A 23,450-nucleotide genomic window follows, 5' to 3' on the forward strand; every position below is an offset into this window, starting at 1 on the left:
CCATCAGAGCAGTCAGCGCCTTCCTCTAAGCATCCAGCCTGGGGCTGCCGGTACTCTTGTGCATAAGCCCCTACCAGAAAAAAAGTGCCTGCTGGGCCTCCTAACACCACGGTGATTTAGGAACACGACTGGTCCCTTTCCCACAGATCTGCTCTCCGCGGCTTTTCCTTACCTCCAGGTAAGAGGCCAGGAGTGCACCCAGCCTGGGACAACCCGCCGAACTCCTGCAGCCCACAGCCCACCTGCAGCTAAGCCTCTCTGCCGAGTTTGCACGGGGAAGGCAGGGAGAGGAGGGGCTCCGAGCACCTGAGCACATCACTTAAAGATCTAACGTCAGTCGAAAGTTTACATTATAACTCATTTGTGTGCTGACTCCTGGCAAGACGGCTTTATCTTCTTTCAAAGCACAGCCTTGACTCAGCGCCTGCTTCGTAAGAGGTCCAGCCCCACGGAGAGGTTAAACCAACTGTGTTTCCCATCAGGGCTTGGGCTCACCCCACCCGCCGCGGACAGGCCCTCCCGGAGGAAGCGGGCCCTTTCAGTAACTCCTGTTTACATCTGGGCCCATTACCACCTAACTCACTATTATGTGAGGGGCTGAGTATCACTAATCATTTTAAACGGATTATTTTTCCACTGCTTGAGAGCCAGACAGAATAAACCTGGAACTGGCCTGGGCCTCCTATTTAAATAAACTAGTGTCCTAGCGCCCGATCTGCCCCGCACTTGGGCCCAGGGGTCCCCAAGGCCCCGCCTCCTGCCTCCCGCCCCACCCCCTTCCCGCCTCCAGGCCTTGGCGGGCTGGTCCAGGCTCCGGTCCACCATCTCCCCATCTCGGCTGTAAGGACCTCCAGGGTCGAGTTACCCCAGGGAGTCGGATGGCGGGAGGGATGGGGCCGAGGTCGCGTCGGGGGCGCAACTTACCCAGATCAACAACAGGGCCCGTCTCCCAAAGGTTACCAAGCACACCGCCTCCCCGGACCCAAACTTCACTGCCCCCAGCCCCACCCCAGAGCCTCCCCCGCGGCCGCTGGGGCCTCCTGCAGGTCCTGCTCTCGGGGACCCTCTCCCCACCGGTGGGAGGATGGGGACGCTGCGCCCATGGTCCCGCCCCTGCACTACCAGCTCTGAGCGTCCAAGTCAAAGTCGCCAGTGGCCACCCGAGAACGAGGGCCGCAGTATGGTCTGGCAGCCAGGAGTCCCGGAAATGAAGTGTTGGCAGTGAGGCTGGGTTCCAGGACGCACCCCCGCCCCCGCCTTTGACTCTAGAGCTTGTCCTGAGGGGCTGTAGCTGGACGAAACCCAGGCGACCTGGCGCGCTGGCGGGCGCCCCCATCCAGGCCGTGAACTCCGCTGTGTCCACGTGGGCTTGTCACCACCTCCAGGCAGCCCTCCAGCTTGTTCTTAAAGAGAAGTGCGGGACGGGAGTGGGGGGTAGGGAGAGTGTGTCGAGGTAACTAAACTTGCTTGATCGGGCCTGTAAAACGCTGACTTCTCCTGGTAAATTCCCTGAAAAGGAGAAGAGATGTCTCAGGCCACTGGCCTGCGGGGAGTCGCACCCAGACGCCAGCGGCTCGATCGAGCGCCCTCCGGCCCCTGGCTAGGTTTACCCAAGTCGTCCCAGAGGTGCGGCCCCGCCAGGCGAGCTGTGCAGTCAGGCTCCTCCGCGCGGGTCCTGGGAAGGCGGCTGGGGGTGCACGAGGTCCTCGCCCCGTCACTGCCCGGCGGGACCTTCCGGGCGCGCGCCACGAAGGCGGCCACCGGTGCGGGGCAAGTGCTCTCAGCTGCCCAGCGAGTATCACCTCGAGCTCTGCTCCCAGCACCGCGCAGTTGCCTTGCGCGTGCCGTAAAGACCCGCAAAAGAACCGAGCGAAGGGGGCAGCCAGCAAGGCTGGCAGCGGCTCCTCCCTCCTGGGCGTGGGGAGGGCGCCCAGCCGACCCTCCCTCATCCTAAACTTGGAGGCAGTGCTTTCGATTTGCGGCAGCTAGGGTGTGGACTCTGCGCCCCTTCCCCGCGCACGCCCGCGCTCCTGAGGGGCAGGGGTGCGCACCCAGCGCCGCCGGCGAGGGTGTCCGGAGCAGGGCTGGAGGACGGGGGGCCCGCGAGACGGGCCGGGAGGAGGAGGGGAGACTTGTCCAGGGCAGGGAGCAGGAGTAGGGCCAGGATGGGGGCTGGCGGAGTGGAGCCGGTCGGGAGTCGTCGGAGGAGCCCGGGATGGGGCCTCCCTGGGGAGCTGGCAGGCGTCGCTCGCCCCTGCAGGCTGGTGCACGGCCACGGGCGCCCTGCTGCGGCCTCCCCTAAGGAGGCTGCGAAGGGCCAGACCGCGTCCCCTCGAGGGGACGGGGCCTGGAAGTGGCGGGAGGACATCAGCAGGCGACTGGACCCGGGCCTCCCGGAGCGAGATCTGGGCGGGGCCCTACCCTCGCCTCCGCGCCCCCCGCGTCCCCCGCACTTCCCAGGGCCCCGGGCGAGGGCTCCCAGCCGGGCCCTGCGGTCCGTCCCGCGCCCTCCGCGGTCCCTGGACCTGCTGCGCCGCTCTGCTAGCCCGCCTCGGTCCTGGCCGCTGCCTTTGGGGGCCTCGATGTGACCAATGAGCGCACACGTGGCGGCGGCGCAGCACCGGAGGCCGGGAGCACAAGAGTGGGTCTAGGGGTGTCAGCTGAAGGACGTCCTCAGCCAGGACGGCCCGGGGGGCTGGAGACCGTGGAGGAAAGCCAGTTCCTTGAAGAAATGATTGTAGTAGTTGTGCAGGGGCCAAACGTGGGCTCAGAACCGACCCTGGGTTAAATGCCGTTAAAGAACTTCGGGCCCCTGGGGGCACCCGTGGAGAGCGCTGCCGGTAAGCGGGGCGCCTCCAGGTCACGCACCTCTCCCGGGGCCGCCGGCGCCCACGGCCCCCCCTCCGTGCGCTGCGGAGCGGCCTCCCGGGCTGACACTGCCTCTCCCCACCGAGCACGTGGGGGCAACGATCGGCCTCCCCTGTCTTCCTGGGCCACCTACATGTCCCCACCTGACCTGCTAACTCACCTCCCAACTCTTCAGGGCTCGTGACGCCCCCGGGTCACGCGGGACCCGCACCTGCTCAGGACGAACGCACGGCACCCTTCCCATCGCCAGGCCAGGCTGGTCCCACTGTGCTGGTAGGAGCAGGGCCTGAAAACAGGGGTCCTCCCCCAACCCAGCTTCCCCTGTTAGAAAATGTTCACTTTGTGCTTTCTTTTGATCTTGGAGGGGAAAGGCTAGAAATGCTGGCACCTTTATGGGCCTTGCTTAGACCTGCGGCTGCGAACAGTCCCAGCCCCACTAACTTTGGTCAGCCTTATTAATTCCAGCTTCTCTCTATTTGTTTGTCACTTTTCCCTTTTCCTCGCGAATCATTATTTATGGCAGAGGGGGGACATAAAGGTGCCCGCTAGTAGAATGGAGGCTGGGAGAGAATTTCTGACAAGGAGAGCATGAATGTGTGTTTTCCCTAAAGGTCACCAACAGAAGGGGCCTGGTCTGATCATCTCCTCTTAGAACGTTACTCAAGAGCATTAACTAATTACCCAATCAGAGAAATGAAAAAAATACGTATTCTTTCAAATAACCAAAGGTAATTATAACCCAGTTGTTGACACTAATGGTTAATGATTGATCAGAACTTACACACAATCAATTGTCAATTCCCCCCCCCACACCGCCCCCCCCTAAAAAAACGTGAGTGCTTGTGTAGTGTTATTTTGTTCCTTCCCTCTGGGCATTGCCTGTGAATATCCACTCAGTTCTCATTTGGAGGCAGCCCCAAACCTCACAGCTGCTTCTTTAAGAATCTTAGATTTAACTTGTTTTCAGTTTCATCTAGAACCACGTAACATCTGGACACCGTTTCAAAAGATGCTTCCTTATTATCTTGGAGCCACCCTTAAACAAACAAACAAAAATCACTCTTCCTCTTTCCTTTTACCTGGGGTTGCAAAAGAGCAGACAGCAGACCTCCTGACTCATTCCATTTGCATTATATTACCAGTAGAGGCCTTCCTAACAGCTTCAATTTTTATCTTTCTTAGAAAGAGCGAGAACACTCTGCCCTCAGTAGACAGAATACAAGCCTATTTTCTCTGCCTGGAGGGTGGAGGGTGTAGGTGCCAGCTGAGACTATATCCCTCTGTTTGCAGGAGATGCAGGTGAAAAAGCAGAGGAGAGCATGAAAATGGGGGTATTTGCCCCCCAAACTGGGGGTAGAAGTGGTGCCTCCCTCGCCTACCAATGCCTGACGTCCAAGTGCATAGCATCAAACACTGGTTTCCTAGCATTCTAGCCCAAGCAAAGGGAAGGGCTGGTGTGTGGTTTCATCATGGCCAATAGAAAGTAATTTCCAGCAACTGGAAAATTATATTGTCATAGATTACTTCTCCTTATAATAAGCCTTTAAAATATCTGCAGGGATTTGTCACTTACATAAAGGTTTGCAAATACATCAAAGGGATATGTCCCCTTTGCGATTTGTAGAAATTCAAATGATGTTAATCATAATATCCACATATCACAGACTGTTGTGTATTGCTCCCAAGATTGTCTCTTGGGTTAACACATTTTTTTCTTAATGTTTAAAATGTTATTTTTGTAAAAGGCAGTGTAAAAACACATATTTAATGAGTCTATTTATATCCTTAGTTTAGGGTTAAAATGAATGTTTTCCTTGGGATTTTCAATGCCCTGGGAAACTAAAGAAAAAGTATATGGTGGATAATCAGTGTAGACTGTTACTGGGAGGAACTTTCTAATAATCCAGCGTATTATTTACATTTGAAAAGGGATGCCTCCGACTGAAGAGATAAATGGCTTTGTAATGATTTTTGCAAACTGATGTCTCTTTACGGCGACTCGAGCAGAGAAAGTTTAGGGCACATTTATTCCGTCACGTTAAGAAACAAAAGGGTCGACTTGACTCTTAGCCTCTGATAATATTTCAGTGCGATTTTAAATGACCCTAAAACGCACGCGGCCAGTGGAGGGCGGCTGCTCCGTCCGCGCTTTCCGCAGCGGTGCGCACGGGCCAGGTCCAAAGATGCCGGATAAACACGCGCGGGAGGACAGCCTCGCGGGCACCCGGCCGCTTCCGCGCTTCCTGGACCTGCTCGGCGGCGGCGGCGGCGGCGAGGGATGCGGGATGCGCGGAGCCCCGGCCCGGGCGCCCGGCCCCTTCCTCTCCGCCGCCCCCGCGGCCTCGCCGCAGACAAAGGTGGATGAAGTTCTTTTTAAGTTTCAAAGGCAGTTGCCCGGCAGCTTTGCAGAAACAATAACTCTTTTATTGGGAACAAATGTTGACATTTGACGGGCGCGGAGCCTGCGGCCGCCGGGCAAGCGCTCCCCTTGCTCTCGGCAGCGCCCGGCCCCGGGGCCCACCTGAGATTAAAGCGCGAATTCCGATAAATCTGCTCTAAGGCACGCGGGGCCGCGCGGGGCGGAGGCCGGCCGGCCGGACCGCGGGCTGCATCCCAGCCGAGGGGCGGGAGGCCGGGCCAGGCCCGCGTCCGCAAGGCCCCGCGTGCTCGCCAGTGCGCGCCTCCCTCTCCTCCGCCTCCGCTAACATCTGCGAAAGTCTTCGTAGGCCAGGACGTAATGTTTGATTAGCTGGATTTTAAAGCAAAAGATAAAAATCAGACGCAGCAGCTTCCTTCCCTAAGAAGGGTCTCTCTGTCTCTGTGTCTGTGTCTCTGTCTCTGTTTCTCCCTCATCTTCCCTAAGGATCTACGTGGAGAAACCATAACTCACTCTGCATTTCCTTAAAAAGATCCCGCTAAACACCTGCAGCTTTTATGTGCTTAGAGCACATTTCAAAATCAAGTTTTCCAGAAAGAAATTCAGGTCAGGAGGCAGGGTGGGTAAGTTATGGAAATCTTTGATAATTTGTTGGACTTATAAACATCAAAGAAGATTCGTTAGCCTGGGCTAATCTCCTGGGCTGCTTTGAGTTTTCACCCATTGAAAGGTATGCGTTATCCCTGAGCGGAGGGCTGCTGTGTGTGTGTGTGTGGTGTGTGTGTGTAGGGAAGGGATCACATGTCCAGGTAAAACAATCTTCAGTTCCAAAGGGAGACAGCTTTTATCCAGGCTTCAATTTCTGAACATGTGCAAGGAGATCAGTTTTTGCCTGGGTTTCCTACTTCTCCACACTTCTTTAAGAGATGGAGTGCCCTCAGTGTGTATCTTCACTGGGGGCATGGTCTTTCAGTGCTTAATTTGTTAAATATTGTTAACTTTCATACTTTTCACTGAAGTCTTCAAATATTCAAATTATAATATTGCATATAGCAGATATTGCTGCCATGCGCATTGTATTCCCTGCTGATTTAGGAAATATGGCTAATATTAATAAAAGCAAAACTACTTAACACCTTCGTATGGCAATGTCAAATGCTATCTGGAGGGAAAATCATTATCTTCACAGTAATTCTACAAAGGTTTCATCTAAGACAAAAACAGGCAAAGGAGCTCCCGCCTCACTTTTATGTCCACAGACTCGAATTTGTTTTCTTCCTGACATGCTGCCACAGAGTAACCAGGCTGCCCACGTGAAAAATCTTCCCTGTTGCCAAGAGATAGCTCAGATCCAAACATGTCAAGGTCTCTTACTAGGAGAGGCAGGAAGGAGAAAAAAATAGTTGTGTACCCCAGAGATTCGCTTTCTGCTAACCTCCAAATGCTTATCTACTCAAAGCCAACAAAATGCCTGGGAAGTAATGGAAAACCGAAACCTTGGCCTGCGTCTCCGTTGGCAGTCAGACCCCACCGTTCCTCCCCACAGGCATGGTGCTGTGACCGGTTCACAACCCCCTGCATTTGCCTCAAGTATCTAAGATTACTTTCAAATACCCTTTCTAACAAGACCCCAGCAAGAGGCCACTAATTTCTAAGGCACAAAGAGCCACTGGAGAGAGATCCGTTTGTCAATATCAACTGGTCCAGCAATTTCCCATCCTCAGACACATCGGCCTATCGGAGCCGGCAGATGTTTAGACAAGATTTTATAAATTGTTCAATATCAGCCCATAATGAACCCCAACTGACCATTCCAAAGCAGCTAAAAGCATCCGGGACGACCCCCACTGGGATCCAATAATGCTCTCAGGCTGCAACATTATTAATCATGGAATAAAATAGATGAACCTCTTGAAAAATAAGTGTATGATTGATTAGAGGGCAATCTAAGAAGCTATTATTCTTGTTTTATAACCGTAAGTTGTATTCACTCAATTTATCTTTGGAGAGGAAATAAATGATTGTTCATTTCTTTTCTGGAATTATATTATATGGATATAAATATAATTTTGCTGAAAATTAAAGTGACAGTTCTGCTGCTTTTATGATACTAATCAAAGGGAATATGTTCCCTGACTACAAATTCTAGACTTGTCCTATAATTAGATAGTAACACAATAACGAGGCAATAGGCTAAGGTTCTTTAAACTTTTCTTTCCCCCCAGGGTAAGGGTAAGAGTCACTGTAAGGAAAATAAATCTCTCCTCCCAGATTTTCGCCGTGTGTTTAATGTGAGTTATATGAAAAGGAGAGTTAAGAAGTCATCCAATAAATCTGAATAATCTACGCCAATCTGGATAATTCATGGTTACAATAAACAATTATTTCCCTCAATAATTTATGCTGAGGGTGTAACTATTATCCATGTTATCACAATTCTCTAGTTACTGAGAAGCTTCAATAAGCCTATACCAGAAATAAATATAAAATGGATCCGAATGCATAGGCATATCAGATCATTTTATCTTGCCAAGCTTTTAAAATGTATACTAACAAGCCATTTTCATATTCAGAACACAAAATCTGAATTTTCTTGCAATGCATGTGTATATAAATAACCTAAAACCCCACACATATCTCCCTACTGTGTACTTCTCTTCCATCTGCCTTTTTGTAGGAGGAGGAGAAGGGAGAGATTATTTTACACATTTTCATTAAAAAGCCTGAGGTCAGATCACCTGGGCAGAGGGGTTACTATCACCAGGCCTCCCTACCCAAATCACTCTTCCAGGACAAATGAGCCCCAGACACCACATTGTTGTAGACTAGTTTGCTTTTATTTACAATTTAAGATATAAATTAGTAAAGAATTCTTGTTAAACAACCAACAAAGATTATATAACCAGCAATGTTCAAATAAAAACCAGGCAGAATTTATTTACAAAAGGTTTAGATTCCATTGCAATACAACTTGCATAAATTACTAGAAGCTTTATATCATTATAAAAATAAATATCAAATTTGTTTCCACTTCTTAAGTACTCAAGTTCTATAATCACGTTTTATTTCTACTGTGTACATCTTTTACAAATAAACTTTACAGTAAATCCTATCACACCTATAGAATATATACCGTGGCAATGAAGTGATCAATTCAAGATATCCTGAGAAAAAAGATTGTTTTCAAAAGTCACACATACATTGGGGAAGCTATACTATGCCAACAAATTCACATATGTCCAACAAAAGTCTGTTCCAATAGAGTCTGTGGGTTGGCAGTGCCCTGTGGATCCTTCTCTTTTACAGTGGCACAAGATGTGGTCCGGATTTAGAGATCATTTTTTTAATATATATATATATCTGTATATTTATGAACTTGGGAAGAGAGAATGGCCTGCTGACTTTTTTTTTTTTCCAAAGCAATTGTGACACCTACCTGTGGACCAAGGAAAAGACCAAATCATACCAAATCCTTCAGTCCCATGCCAACATCATCATACTCTAAAAAGGAGTCCATCTGAAATGGTTTTGCCTCTTTCCCATCTTCAAGATCTGTGATTGGTAATTGTGCCTACTTGTAAAGTGGGTATTTTTTGAGTTACTGCTGTCAGCCAGGCGAACTGCACGGCCCTATCTAGTCCATTTGGACATAGGGACAAGCCTGATAAAAGACTAGACTAGTCCTTCTATGTCTCTCCAGTCTGACTCTGCAAAGGTCATCTGTAAAGGGGTGTGATACCCCAAGTTTCAGGAGCACTCGCTCATCAAGGCAAGTGTCTATTAAGGGTCTAGCATAGTTTAAAAAAACAAAGAAAAGTTCCAAATTGCATACAAATACCCAGATTTTAAGAATCTATTTTTTCCAAAGAGAAAACAACAGCAGTAGTGCAATAAATACATTCCAGTTAAAGGAGTGATTCTGTAAAGCAGAACTTGAGCAGAAAAGAGGGACTCTAGAAGAGCATGGATCCTCTCCCACGTAAAGGGGAAAGCCTAACCAAACAAACAAAAAGGGGAAGATTGCAGTGCTCTGTCCTCAAACCCCCTGACAAAAAGCAAGATATACACATTAAGCAAGTTTACAGGGCAGCTGGTTCTGGGAGGCTCCCCAAGGGGTAGGGGGGAACCCCAGGGAGCCCACTTACTTGCATTGCTGTGTGCGGCCCTTCTATAGGTAGGGCTGGAGGCCTCCACCAACCACGGTGCAGCCCTCACTGGCATCTGTCAGGGGAGGGGGCAGTTAGTCAGAACCCACCCCCAGAGCCATCAGTCTCCCAGACAGCAGCACAGCCACCAGCCCGCACACCCACGCACGCCGTGCCCTTGCCCCCTGCGCCTAGCAAGCAGTTTGGGGGAGCCCGCTGTCTCCACCACCACTGCCTGAGACAGACTTCGGTCATGTTTCCGCGTCCTCATTTTCTCTCCCCCTCGACTCCTTTTACAGGTCTTATCAGCTCAAGCCTGAATTATGAGCAACAGAGACGATATAAAGAAAAGGAGAGAAAGAAAATAGGCTCTCGTTTTCTATTTTGAAGATTTAAAAACTAAGGCCTCCGGGAAGAACTAGAACGTTTTGTGTCCTTCCAGCCAAAGGCAGAAGAGGAGATTCAGCTGAGACTCTATAAAGGGACAGAAAACACAGAAGCTTAGGCTCGGTCAGCAGGGGGAAAGCTGTCAGCTGCATCTTGTGGCAATTTGTGTTTGCCCAAATGAAAACAGTCACGAGAACACTAATAACGGTAATAATGAGAGATGACACGAAATGTCAGTTATAAGCAGGCAAGTTCCGTCGCGAGGCAGGATCGCCTGGCCCTCCGCCCCCTTTCCGCCCTCACCACCCCTTCACTTCTAACGTGCAGTCCAAGCACCACCGTCCAAAGACGTCCTGCCTTCCTCCTGTTCTCGTGTAAGCGACAAAGCTTCCCCGGCCAGACCTACAGGTCCCGCGGCCCCTCCCCCGGCTCCTCGAGGGTGCTCACCAACCGGGGTCCCGCCGGCGCCCCCGCCCCCAGGGCCCCGCGGGCCGCAGGCCGCCTACCTTTCTTGGGCTCGTAGCCGCCGCCGGGGGGCCGGTAGTGGGGCTCCAGCGGGTGCGCGCCCGCCTTGCCCGCGTCGCTGGCAGCCTTGGGCGCGGCGTGCAGCGCCTCTCCGGGGGCCGCGGCCGCCGAGTTGTACCGCAGGAGCCCCTGGCCCTGCAGCGCCGCGTTCAAGTTCCCGTAGTTTGTGTAGTTGCCGTAGAAGGGCGACGTGTAGTAGAGGTGGCGGCCGAGCAGCGGCGACGCGGGGTAGGGCGAGCCGCCCGGCGGCGCCCCGGACGAGGCGGGCGCGGCGGCCGCTGGCAGCCCCGGCGGCGCGCAGCCCGGGCCCAGGCTCGGCTGCTTGAGGTCCGACGTGGCGATCTCGGCCAGAGACCACAGCTTGGGCTTGCTGGCGGGCGGCGGCGCGCCCGGCGACGTCCGGCTGCCCAGGGGCGTCTTGCCGCCGCCGCCGCCCCCGCGGGGGGCGGCCTCGGATGGGGGGCTCAGCAGCGGCGCCTCCACGCCGGTGAGCGGCGACGAGGTCACGGGCTTGGGCGGCGCCAGGTCCCGCTCTCCCTCCTCGTCGTCGTCCTCGTCGTCCTCCTCCAGGTCGTCGTACTTCTCCTTGCACTCCGAGCCCGACTCGCACAGGGGGTCCCCGGCCCGGCACGGCAGCTTCTCTCCGTCCGAGTCGGCGGAGCACGAGTGATCCGTGAGCGAGTCGACGTGCAGGCTGATCCCTGCAGGGGCGCGGGCACGGTCTGTGGCACCCGGGGGCTCTCTGCCCCACCTGCTCCCTCACTTCGACCCAACCCGAGCCGCGTCCTCGAGGGAGCGTGACCTCCCAGGACGCGCTCACCGAGGAGGAGTTGCTCGGCCCGGAGCTGCCAGGCGGCCGAGGCTCCAGGCCCGAACCTGGAGCGTCGGGCGTGCTGCCCGCCCCCGCCCCCCAGCCCCCGACCTCATCCTCCCTGACCTCAGCTTGGCGCCCCGCCTGGGAAGCAAGCCCCCGCGACCCTGCGCCCGCCTCGGCCCCTCTCACCTTCGTCCTCCGCCGAAGTCTCGGTGCCCTCCTGCGCCTTGTCCGGACTCTCCTCCTTGCTCCTTGCCGAGTCGCCCTCGTCCTCGTCCTCGTCCTCGCTTTTGTTCCTGGGGGCCCACGTCATCTTGTTCTCCTTCTTGAGGCGCCGGCGCGCGTTGGCGAACCAGGTGGACACCTGGGTGAGGGTCATCTTGGTGATGATGGCCAGCATGATCTTCTCGCCCTTGGTGGGGTAGGGGTTCTTGCGGTGCTCGTTGAGCCAGGCCTTGAGCGTGGCCGTGGCGTCCCGCGTGGCGTTCTTGCGGTAGGCCGGGTCGTTGAGCTGGTACGGGTAGGCCGCGCTCCCATACGGGTGGTAGCCGATGGCGCCCGTCATCCCGGTCGTGTGCGCGTCGTAAGGCGCACCCTGCAACCGACAAGAGCCTGGTGAGCGGGTCGCTTGGGGACCTGCCGGGCGTCAGCGCCAAGGCGACCCCTCAGCCCTCCCGTGGCCGCCTTTCCCACGATGCCTCCGGCGCTAGAGCTGCGCTTCCCGCAGCAACAGAGCAAAAGGACGCAGAGGGTAATTTAAGGCCAGCTGTTGATCAAGAAAAGCGATACGGTTTTATTATCAAAATTTCCAACTATCTCACTTTCCTAAAACGACGCGTCTTCCCCCAAATGCCCCTGGGCCGCCGGTACAGACGTACACAACTACGAACGCGCACACAGGCCCACAGGTAGTTTCCTGATATCTAAATTTCTCTGGATGTTAAGTGCGGCTGCTTCCCCTACTCCCCCTCCCCAGCCCTTATATGGTTAAAAAACTACCCCAGAGCCCCCGCTCCGCTATTCACCGCCCTAAAGCTTGGCAAATCCAATTTGCAACTCAGAAGCCAGTCACCGTTTCGAATTCTTCAAATACGTGGTAATTAGCATGTTAATTCAGCCTTTAACGTTTAAATTCGAGACTTTTACAGCCTTCGCCGAGGCCCCAGCTACTCCATCGCTGCCCTGGAATTCCGCCGAGCGCGGGAGGTGGCCACAAGCCCCCGTTACGGCCTCCACCATCTAAAACGCGCTTTGCCACACCCGGCCGGGCCCAGCTGCGACCCCGAGGAGCGCGGGCCGACCCCGGGTCGGGGAAGCAGGAGCTGCTCTCGGTGCGCAGGGGACCGAGGCGGCACTTAGCTGGCCAAACGGCGGCCGACACGTTTTTCCGAAGCGTGGCTGAGATCTTGGCGGCCGGGCCGGGCCCCAGAGCCCCTGCCGATGCTCCCTCCCTTCCCCAACCCGGTGACCCCAAGCCCCTACAAGTAGATGCTAAACACTCGGTAATCGCCCCGGAGGCCCCAGCGGCGCCGACCCTCGCGCCCCGCGCCGAAAGCAGCCAGCCCCGGCCCGCTCCGGACTGCTGGCCGAGCTTCGGCGCCTGAAAGAAGGACCACCCAGGACAGATCCCATCCCGACCCCAGCGGAGTCGCACTTCACAGGCTCTTGGGGAAAATGACCCCTGCAGCCGAGGGGAAGGGCGTGGAGCGCGAGTCTCGGCCCGCGCTCAGGACGTCGAGCGCCTGCCTCTTGCCCTGGCCTCTCGTCCCGCCAGCAGCGCGGCGACCCCAGTCGCCCACTGCGGAGCCACCCCCCACGGCACGTTCCCCGCGGCCCAGCTCGCGGATCCCCGGCCCCGCTCCGCTGGCGCCGCGATCTGTGTCTCCGCGCCCGGCGTCCCGCGTCCAGCCCGCCCGCCCGCGCCCGGTTACCATGTAGGATGGGAAGCCGGCGGCGGCGGCGGCGGCGTCGGCCGAGTACTGCAGCGGGCTGCCGAAGCCCGTGGCCGCCTGCGCGGTGAAGGCCGCCGAGCCCGGGTACGGGCTGAACGCCGAGCCCGACGCCGAGCGCGCCAGCTCCTCGCTGCGCGGCGCCGCCAGTGCCGACGCGCCGTACGCCGGGCACGAGTAGAGCGCCAGCGAGCCGGGCGCCTGGTACAGGTAGCCCTGCGGGTAGGACATGGTGGGCGCGGGGCGCCGGGCCCGCGTCACGCCGAGCAGCGGGCAGGGCGCGCGGCGCCCTCCATCCACGCCCGGCCGGGGCGCGGCGCGGCGGCGGCGGGCGCGGGGACCGCCGGCCGAGGCAGGCCGGCCTGCGCACTAGCCCGGGCGGCCCGCGGGCCGGGGGAGTGGCTGGGCGGCGGCGGCGGCGGCAGCGCGGAGCCGGTGGGCGCAGCCGCGCGCCAGGCCGGCGGTCGGGGTTTGGGGGAGTCTGGACTCGGGAGTGAGGAGTTGAGGAAGGAGCGCTCGAGTTTCCGAGGGACATTGGAACGCGGAGCTGTCCGTCACGAGCTCATCTGCATATTCGGGCGCCCGCCCCCTCCCCCGCCCCGCCCGCTTTGCCCGCTCCAGCGGCCAGGCCGCGGCCGGGGGAGGGGCGGAGACGGGCCGGGGAGGGGGGCGGAGGAGCGGGCGGCGGGAGGCAGGAGGAGGAGGAGGAGGAGGAGGAGGAGGAGGAGGGAGGGAGGAAAGAGGAGGGAGGGAGGGAGGAGGAGGAGAAGGCGGTAGCGACGCGCAGGCTTTTGTGGCGCAGTCGCCGCTCTCGCAGACCCAGCCCGCGGTTCGCGGCCCTGCAGCCTGGCGGGGCTGAGCAGTGCGCACCCCCTCCCACTCGCGCGGACTCCCGGCACCCGCCCTCCCACCTTCCGCGGCCAGCCCCCCAGACCCCGCCGCGCTGGCCCCCTTCCCTTGCCCCGCCCCCAGCTCGGCCCGCGAGACCCCGGCAGAGGCCGCCGGGCTGCCACCTGGGGGGACGAACGGCCCGTGCCCCCTCTCCGCCTGGGTGGCTGAGCGCAGGACCCTAGTGCCAGGGCCGAGAGCCACGGGGGATGGGGCGGGAGTGTGGCACCCGAGGCCCGGGTCCTCCTGGGGGCGCCGTGCGTGGCTCTCCCTTCCACCTTCCTGCGTCCACCCTGCCTGCCGCGGCGCGAAGCTCCCCGCGTGGCCTCGCGTCTGGTCTCCGGCCCCGCGCCGCCCAGCGTGTCCCCGCGGGACCCGGATCCGGGGTACTTTCGTTGCGAACTGCCAGGAGGGCCCTGAGGTGAGCTTTCTGACCCGAAGTCTGTAGTGGCAAGCCGGCCCCGGGGTGTTAGGACTTTCTGCTCTAGGAAGCGTTTTAGCCCGCGCCTCCAGTGCTTCGGCCGGGAAGACGCCCGCCCCCAAAAGGTTTTATTTTATTTTGTTTTAATAAGTTGACTCCTCTTTCGGCTGTGTGTTGTAAAACACTATGGGGAATGACTGTCACCGGACAGACCGCCTCTGGCACAACGTGAAGCCTCGCTGTCTCTCGGGAAGGGACGAGAAAACGACAGGCTGGTGGCACGGGCGGTGCAGTCGGCAGCACAGGTAGCTCAGGTAACAGGCGACCCGGGAGGTGCTTCGCAGGGCCCAGCGGCTAGATGCTTAGCAAAGGGCCCTGGGACCCCCAGTCCCTCGAAAACACCCTTCTCCCCATACCTTCTCCGGGGGCCAGGCCAGCGGAAGCGGGCGTCTGGCGACTGGGCTGGGGGACGGGGGGGCGGGGGAGGTCACCGATGGCGCTCAGGGAGGTCCACGGGGGGTCGGGTGTGTGCGGATACGGCGGGATGGCCCACACAACAGGTGCCACTTCCTTGGCGGCCGTCTTGGGTGGGTGACCTGTAGGGGGAGAACGCTGTAGGTGGGAGCTCCGGCCCGCAGACACCCCCCCCCTTCCCGCAGCCCCATGTTGGTTGGGCAGCTCTCAGAGTGGCCAGAGTTATCGCGTTCGGGTCGCGGTCGCGCGGGCGCCGCGCACGCGTCCTGCGGCCGCTCTGCTGGCTGCGGCTGCAGCGCGGGGACCATGAGGCCCCAGTCTGCGGCCTGATCGCCTGCGGAACCTTCGAGGCAGTCAGGGTGCGTCTGCCTTTCCCTAGGTCCAAGAGAACCAGTTGTAAACGGCAGTGCCGGGCTTGAGCAGAACCCACCCTCCTTGGCCTGCGGGTGCGCGGCTCCCGGCAGGTGCGGTCCAGGCCCTTTAACCAGCCGCCTCTCCCCCGAGTCCCCAAACCACTCGCCCCCACCTGTCCCCCCACGCTGCCTACAAACCCCAGCCAGCTCCAGTCGCACTTCACAGGCTCTTGGGGAAAATGACCCCTGCAGCCGAGGGGAAGGGCGTGGAGCGCGAGTCTCGGCCCGCGCTCAGGACGTCGAGCGCCTGCCTCTTGCCCTGGCCTCTCGTCCCGCCAGCAGCGCGGCGACCCCAGTCGCCCACTGCGGAGCCACCTCCCACGGCACGTTCCCCGCGGCCCAGCTCGCGGATCCCCGGCCCCGCTCCGCTGGCGCCGCGATCTGTGTCTCCGCGCCCGGCGTCCCGCGTCCAGCCGGCCCGCCCGCGCCCGGTTACCATGTAGGATGGGAAGCCGGCGGCGGCGGCGGCGGCGTCGGCCGAGTACTGCAGCGGGCTGCCGAAGCCCGTGGCCGCCTGCGCGGTGAAGGCCGCCGAGCCCGGGTACGGGCTGAACGCCGAGCCCGACGCCGAGCGCGCCAGCTCCTCGCTGCGCGGCGCCGCCAGTGCCGACGCGCCGTACGCCGGGCACGAGTAGAGCGCCAGCGAGCCGGGCGCCTGGTACAGGTAGCCCTGCGGGTAGGACATGGTGGGCGCGGGGCGCCGGGCCCGCGTCACGCCGAGCAGCGGGCAGGGCGCGCGGCGCCCTCCATCCACGCCCGGCCGGGGCGCGGCGCGGCGGCGGCGGGCGCGGGGACCGCCGGCCGAGGCAGGCCGGCCTGCGCACTAGCCCGGGCGGCCCGCGGGCCGGGGGAGTGGCTGGGCGGCGGCGGCGGCGGCAGCGCGGAGCCGGTGGGCGCAGCCGCGCGCCAGGCCGGCGGTCGGGGTTTGGGGGAGTCTGGACTCGGGAGTGAGGAGTTGAGGAAGGAGCGCTCGAGTTTCCGAGGGACATTGGAACGCGGAGCTGTCCGTCACGAGCTCATCTGCATATTCGGGCGCCCGCCCCCTCCCCCGCCCCGCCCGCTTTGCCCGCTCCAGCGGCCAGGCCGCGGCCGGGGGAGGGGCGGAGACGGGCCGGGGAGGGGGGCGGAGGAGCGGGCGGCGGGAGGCAGGAGGAGGAGGAGGAGGAGGAGGAGGAGGAGGAGGAGGAGGAGGGAGGGAGGAAAGAGGAGGGAGGGAGGGAGGAGGAGGAGAAGGCGGTAGCGACGCGCAGGCTTTTGTGGCGCAGTCGCCTCTCTCGCAGACCCAGCCCGCGGTTCGCGGCCCTGCAGCCTGGCGGGGCTGAGCAGTGCGCACCCCCTCCCACTCGCGCGGACTCCCGGCACCCGCCCTCCCACCTTCCGCGGCCAGCCCCCCAGACCCCGCCGCGCTGGCCCCCTTCCCTTGCCCCGCCCCCAGCTCGGCCCGCGAGACCCCGGCAGAGGCCGCCGGGCTGCCACCTGGGGGGACGAACGGCCCGTGCCCCCTCTCCGCCTGGGTGGCTGAGCGCAGGACCCTAGTGCCAGGGCCGAGAGCCACGGGGGATGGGGCGGGAGTGTGGCACCCGAGGCCCGGGTCCTCCTGGGGGCGCCGTGCGTGGCTCTCCCTTCCACCTTCCTGCGTCCACCCTGCCTGCCGCGGCGCGAAGCTCCCCGCGTGGCCTCGCGTCTGGTCTCCGGCCCCGCGCCGCCCAGCGTGTCCCCGCGGGACCCGGATCCGGGGTACTTTCGTTGCGAACTGCCAGGAGGGCCCTGAGGTGAGCTTTCTGACCCGAAGTCTGTAGTGGCAAGCCGGCCCCGGGGTGTTAGGACTTTCTGCTCTAGGAAGCGTTTTAGCCCGCGCCTCCAGTGCTTCGGCCGGGAAGACGCCCGCCCCCAAAAGGTTTTATTTTATTTTGTTTTAATAAGTTGACTCCTCTTTCGGCTGTGTGTTGTAAAACACTATGGGGAATGACTGTCACCGGACAGACCGCCTCTGGCACAACGTGAAGCCTCGCTGTCACTCGGGAAGGGACGAGAAAACGACAGGCTGGTGGCACGGGCGGTGCAGTCGGCAGCACAGGTAGCTCAGGTAACAGGCGACCCGGGAGGTGCTTCGCAGGGCCCAGCGGCTAGATGCTTAGCAAAGGGCCCTGGGACCCCCAGTCCCTCGAAAACACCCTTCTCCCCATACCTTCTCCGGGGGCCAGGCCAGCGGAAGCGGGCGTCTGGCGACTGGGCTGGGGGACGGGGGGGCGGGGGAGGTCACCGATGGCGCTCAGGGAGGTCCACGGGGGGTCGGGTGTGTGCGGATACGGCGGGATGGCCCACACAACAGGTGCCACTTCCTTGGCGGCCGTCTTGGGTGGGTGACCTGTAGGGGGAGAACGCTGTAGGTGGGAGCTCCGGCCCGCAGACACCCCCCCCCTTCCCGCAGCCCCATGTTGGTTGGGCAGCTCTCAGAGTGGCCAGAGTTATCGCGTTCGGGTCGCGGTCGCGCGGGCGCCGCGCACGCGTCCTGCGGCCGCTCTGCTGGCTGCGGCTGCAGCGCGGGGACCATGAGGCCCCAGTCTGCGGCCTGATCGCCTGCGGAACCTTCGAGGCAGTCAGGGTGCGTCTGCCTTTCCCTAGGTCCAAGAGAACCAGTTGTAAACGGCAGTGCCGGGCTTGAGCAGAACCCACCCTCCTTGGCCTGCGGGTGCGCGGCTCCCGGCAGGTGCGGTCCAGGCCCTTTAACCAGCCGCCTCTCCCCCGAGTCCCCAAACCACTCGCCCCCACCTGTCCCCCCACGCTGCCTACAAACCCCAGCCAGCTCCTGCCACACCTCACTGGCCACCTCCCCCCCCCCAAACACACCCTCCTCCGTCCCGCCCCTCCCCCACTACTTCCCACACACTCTGGGCCGCTGTGAGGACCCAGCAGGGGAGTTTCAACAATGCTGTGACCCCAAGCAGGACGTCCTAATTCAGTTCAGGGCAGATATTTTAAATCAATTATCCTAGCGTTAAAAAGGAAAGAGAAGGAGAGAGAGCCAGAGGCCCCAGCAGCCCTGCGGCGCATGCCTTTGACAGGATCCACGGCATTTGTGGTCTTCCTGGGAGGGTATTCGGCCGGGAAGAGGCCATAAATGAGACAGACACACGTTGGATGACCAACATAAACAGCAACAGATCAGGTTACAGGCCTTCGGATCGCTTCCAATTACATAGTTTAAGTGAAAAAATCAGGTCTAATTTTTATCTCCTAGGAAGACTGGCCTGAGTATTTCCATTTCTAAAGACCAGTTCCTGCTGTTGTCTCATTAGCATTTGGGCCTGCCCCCCCCCCGCCCTCCCTCCCCTCCCTCGATCTCTCTCCTGGGCCTGATCTCTGCCAGGGGCAGAAAAGAAAACAGCGAATTATTACAAAAACATCCCCAGTTTGGAGCAAGAGCGTAAGCTCCGATACACTCGATTTTGACATCAATTAAGTGTATAACCAGACATGTGCACGTGGCTCTGGAGGGTCTCGACTCGCCCAGGGTGCATCTCCAGAAACGGCTGCCTGGCTCTTCCCTCTGCCTTTAGCTCGGCGCTGCTGATTCTGAAGACAGTCTCTTCTCCGAGTGTATTTATCCCCCAGCAATTACACTCCTCCACTGAAATCTAAATTTTCCGTACTGCTGCCTGCTACTAATAAAAACCGTCTACCTTGCACTATTAAACAGTTGAATCGCCCTACATGCCGTTTTTATTAGTAGTGACTGTAGCAAATTAAAATGCCTACGCAGAGACATTAAAACTTACGCTCTGCATTGTTATTGGGATACATAAACTCCGTTTCGCTTTAAAGCTCTCCGATTTTTTAAAATCCCTTTCCCTTTTCGTAGATTAAAGTTGGCTGGGTCTTCTTTTTTAAAACTCAATCGAAAGAACAGGCTGCCTGTGTCGAGGCTCGACGCGGTGGCTGGGAGCGCGGCCGCCTGCGACGGTGGCCTGGATTCGCTGGAACTGCGTCTCAGGTCACCGCGGGGAGCGCACGGCTGCGCCCCGGGCCGCCAGGCCGCCTCTCTCCGAGAGCAGGGACCTAGATGCTTCGCTCACGGGCGTGGAGGGCGTTCAGGCCTGTGCAGCGTCTGCGTCCGGACGTACACTTGGCTTCTGTTGCTTTCAGGTGCCCTCCGAGCTGGATTGAAAGAGAAGGGCCGGCACGCAGGGCCAACCGGGTAAGTGCCCGGAAAGCGCGCTCACACGGAACCATTAACCTGGGCAGTGAGCTTTCAGGTTTACGGTGGATCCCCCGCCCCTTTGCCCCAGGTGTGCATTCAGAACAAAAGCGGGCGTGGGTGGTTAACACGGTCACATTTCTGTTTCTTGTCCCAACAGTGACCGGTGCCTTTGGAACAAGTCGGCGTGGACATGCACGTTTCAAGGAGCTGTGGTTTCCTGGAGGCCAAGCTCTGGGAAACGGCAGACACGCGCGCGGGCTTGGGCTCCGGGTCCTTCCCGGAAAGCGGCGGCGGCGCAGGCCGAGGCGCCCTCCACCTCCGTCCTGGGGCTCCCGGGAGCCGGGCAGGCTGAGCCGCGACGCGGCCCGAAGTCGTGCGCGCGGGCGGCGAGGGGGCGCTGTGGCCCGCGGCTGCCGCCTCGTCCCCACCGCGGTGGCCCCGGCGCTGTCCCCGGCCACCGACGGGCGGCGGGCGTCCCGGACCTGCCTCCTCCCACGTCGGTTTGATTCGGGGAAGAAGGACAATAACCCTGGAGCATTTCAATAAAACCTGAGTCTCTCTCGACCTTTCTCTCTTTCCGCCTTTTGCCCTGTCTTCCGGGGAGTTTGTACGAGTTTGGTGGGAAAATAGGTGCCATTGTGGAGCGTGTAAATTTGGAGGGGGGGTCAGTTAAGGTTAAAGAGACACATTTTACGTGGTTCCCCCGAATAAAGTCAGGTGTGAAGTGTAAGTCGTTTCAGTGTATAAGGCATGTTTCCAGTGAGTTCCTAATCGAGTTCTCCTCCTGTGCCCGCACATCCTGGCGGGACTGCGGAGCGAGTGACAGCGAGAACCAGGAGAAAGAGCACGAGAGTTCGGTTCTGCGCTTTCCTTTGTTTTTCTTTTCTTTTTTGGAAAACCGAAATACGTCGCTATAAATTGTACAAAATTTAAGTCAAAATGAAACGTAAGCGCCTTCCAAGCGGGGTTGAGCCCGCTCGCGATTCTGTGGACACTTCGGATTTCCGAGGTTCTCAGACTCTTCTGATGCGTCCACGTGTGTCTGGAAAACAAAGTCGTAGGCGAACCCGCTCGAGGCCCAGGGGTCCCCGCCGCTCCTGTCCAGGAACCCCGAGCTGGGACGCGGCCCGGGGTTTTCAAACGGGCCCGAAAGCCTGGGCCCTGCGGGCAGCGCCGCGGGTGGGGACCCGGGCTGGGGTCCCAGGACGCGGGGAGCTCTCTTCTGCACTTTCTGGGCTCAGCCGGCGACCCGGCTCTCCCACCAGCGGCTCGACCCCGGAGCTCGGACGACTGCGAGGTCTCCCGCCGCTAACGTGTCCCCTCCGGTTTCCTTTCGTGGCAGCCCAGTGCCCATCCTCTCCGCAGATGCCCCGCCTCCGACGCGCTGCCTCAAGTTTCTCCCGCGCTGCGCCCCGAGAATCCTCCCCTCGCCGTTTCTCAGCATCCCGCAGGCTCGGCCTGCGTGCTCCCCTGGCTCTCGGCTCCCCCGCCCGCCCGCCCGCAACCGCAGACCCTAGTGGCGAGGCGTGCGCGCGGCCCCGCGCCCCGGTCCCCGCCGGCGTCCGAGTCCCGGGCCTGGAGCGCCGAGCGGGAACTGGATGGCGGGTGCGGGGGCGGGGGAGGGTCGCGGGCCGGGTATGGGATGAGGGATCCGAGTTAATGCAGACCCGTTTCCGGAGCAGCGAAGACCCGAGCGCCCTCATCCTGCAATCGGCGGCTGTCTGGAAAGAGAAGTGTTCGAGAGTCCTCAGCCCTCCGCGTTCCTGGCGTGGACTCGCGCACACGTGCGCGCGCAGACGCGCGCTGCCCGGGGAGGTCCGCGCGCCGCGGGAGCTGCTCTGGGCAAGTGGAAAGAGATAAAGAGTTGTCAGTTTTTTCTTTTCACTTTTCTTTTAAGTGTTTCTGCAAGACAGTCGTTGGAAGAACTTAGCTCACCTCCATCCCCCGCCTCTCCCCACCGCACCCTCAGTCCCTCCGGAAGCTACTCCATCACTCGCTTCGCATTCTCCGTTTTACACTCCGGAGCGCACCGTGGGGCGTGAGTGCGGGTGTGAGCGCGCCCAGGGGGCTGCAGAGACCGCGCGAGTCGCTCCGACCGGCCGGAGCAGGTAGGCTCCTCGCTCGCAAGAAAACATGGGAGGAGAAGGAAGTGTGTTTTGACAATTGCTTTCATCAGAGAAGCGAGGCTGTATAGGGCGTTTGTCTGGGGCCACGCTTCATACCCTTCTGCTAACTCTCGGTTTGTGCGCCCAAAGGGCTCGCCCAGACCACGGTTCGGCGGCGCGTGGTCAGGCGCTCACACCAGCCTTCCCCAAGCTCTCCCACACACTCTGACACAGCTAGGTTGCAGAGCCAGGGGTAAGGGAGAACTTTTTTTTTTTTTTTTAATGCTGGAGGGAATGCAGAAAGAAAAGTTTGATACATTTGATTGCATTAAAAGTAAAAACTTCAGTTGGATAGAAAATAAATTGCTGACACCAACAGGGGAGAAGATATTTGCAGCCCACCTAAATGGTAAAGACTGCTCTGCAGAATCAGGAAGGGTTCCCAAGGTCAATGGGTGAAGGCAAGCCACCCAATGGAGAAATGGGTCAGGGATGCAGGCAGACCCTCCACACAGAGGAGACCTAAGAGCCAAGTTCGCAGAGGCGCGCATTAACTCTTGACAGGGAAATCATACGGTGTATAAGATGCCACTTTACGCCCACTGGATGACACCAAACAAGGCCCAGGGTGTGCAGAGACAGGGCACTCACTCTCCCTGCCATGCTAGTTGAAATGGCTACAAAGGAATTAGGGAGACATTTGGCCGCATCTGAAAGAGCGGGAGATGCCCACTCCCTCTCACCCTTGGATTCCTTGCCTCAATGTCCCCACCACAAGAAAAATGCCAGGCAGGGGCACGGAGGCCCCAGCACAGCGCTGGCAGCATTGTTTGCAAAGTGCAGGGCTGGAAACGTCCTAAATGGCAGGAGAGGCCTGGATACAGAATCTGTGGCATATTCCATGGAACAGAATGTTCCCCAGGGATGAAAGTGAGTAAGATAGCTCTGCTGGTATCAACATGAGTAAGTCCTGAGAATACGGAGTTGAGCGGGGAAAATAATAATAATGTTTTTTGAAAGGATACAGACAACTTGATGCTGATGACAGAATTTGACAACACCCAGCAATATGTGTGCTCTTTACACATGGGGGTGGGGACTGCAGTAATGCTGTGGAGAGGAAGGTCTCCCCTCCGCTGCAGGCCCACTGAGTGCCTGGGAAGAGGGGGGAGGGGAGTCCACTGTGTTAGTCATGTTTTATTTCTGAAAAATACATCTGCTGCAAATGTCACGAAAGATTATTAACTTGGAATGATGGGTACGTGGGGTTCTATTACTTTGTACATTCCTACCATATGAAATATTTTACCCTTTGAAAATTAAAAGAAACGTATGTGTTATATTTAAAAAGAAGGCTCGTAGCACAGAAGTATAGTGAACTGATTTAGGAGCGCTTTCTTAAAAAAAAATAAAAAAACAGGTTCTCAAAAATTGGCCTTTTTGTCTCTTTCTTCCTCTCTTCATCCCCCACCCTTCAAAATATAAAGATAAACAAAGTCTTGGATTTGCCGTTCAGACCTTTGAGCGGACTGTCACGCGTGTCTTTGGGCCACGGTCCAGAGCGTGGCAGATAGAGAGGGGCTTCCTGGGCAGGGTGCTCCTCCCTACAGGACCCTGGGCCCCTCGTCTGGGACCTGCAGGTTAGCGGCTCACCCCATGGCCACGTGCTCTGCTCAGGGCCGAGGCACCGTCACAGAGGCCTCTGGAGGGGAAGGACAGCGTGGCTGCCACCGGCCATCTCCATGCCTCTATGGGGAAAGGGATGCCTTTGCCCTGGATGGAATTCTGCATCTTCTCTCTACACACAGTACAGTAAATGGATTTTAGAAAATTGAAGTTAAGATTAGAGAGAAGGGCTGTGGAAGACAGAAAGATGGGGGGAT

At 58.8% G+C, this 23,450-nt stretch overlaps 1 protein-coding gene across 3 annotated transcripts; it reads right to left on the minus strand.

Annotated features, from left to right (window-relative positions):
- Positions 1-8,179: 8,179 nt before the first annotated feature.
- On the minus strand, positions 8,180-13,296 carry IRX2 (iroquois homeobox 2). Of its 3 annotated transcripts, XM_055086356.1 has the most exons (5): positions 13,048-13,296; positions 11,306-11,711; positions 10,284-11,003; positions 9,391-9,466; positions 8,180-8,681 (listed from the first exon to the last, which is right to left on the minus strand). In XM_055086356.1, exons 1-4 carry the CDS (start codon positions 13,294-13,296, stop codon positions 9,414-9,416), a joined length of 1,428 nt encoding a protein of 475 aa, XP_054942331.1. In that variant the 3' UTR covers positions 8,180-8,681; positions 9,391-9,413. The 3 variants fall into 3 exon arrangements, with proteins under 3 accessions (XP_054942331.1, XP_023979575.1, XP_054942330.1); XM_024123807.3 differs by having other exon boundaries at positions 8,180-9,466; XM_055086355.1 differs by lacking the exons at positions 8,180-8,681; positions 9,391-9,466 and having other exon boundaries at positions 10,180-11,003.
- Positions 13,297-23,450: the final 10,154 nt, after the last annotated feature.

Source organism: Physeter macrocephalus, chromosome 8 (genome assembly GCF_002837175.3).
Source record: "Physeter macrocephalus isolate SW-GA chromosome 8, ASM283717v5, whole genome shotgun sequence".
Classification (NCBI taxonomy): domain Eukaryota; kingdom Metazoa; phylum Chordata; class Mammalia; order Artiodactyla; family Physeteridae; genus Physeter; species Physeter macrocephalus.

What these genes read in the sequence shown, in the direction of transcription:
- IRX2 (XM_055086355.1), bottom strand. Translation starts at nt 13,296, where the DNA reads ATGTCCTACCCGCAGGGCTACCTGTACCAGGCGCCCGGCTCGCTGGCG. An exon ending in CCGGCTTCCCATCCTACATG is followed by an intron (nt 11,712 to 13,047) that starts GTAACCGGGCGC and finishes TGTCGGTTGCAG; the next exon opens with GGTGCGCCTTACGACGCGCA. An exon ending in GACTTCGGCGGAGGACGAAG is followed by an intron (nt 11,004 to 11,305) that starts GTGAGAGGGGCC and finishes GCGCCCCTGCAG; the next exon opens with GGATCAGCCTGCACGTCGAC.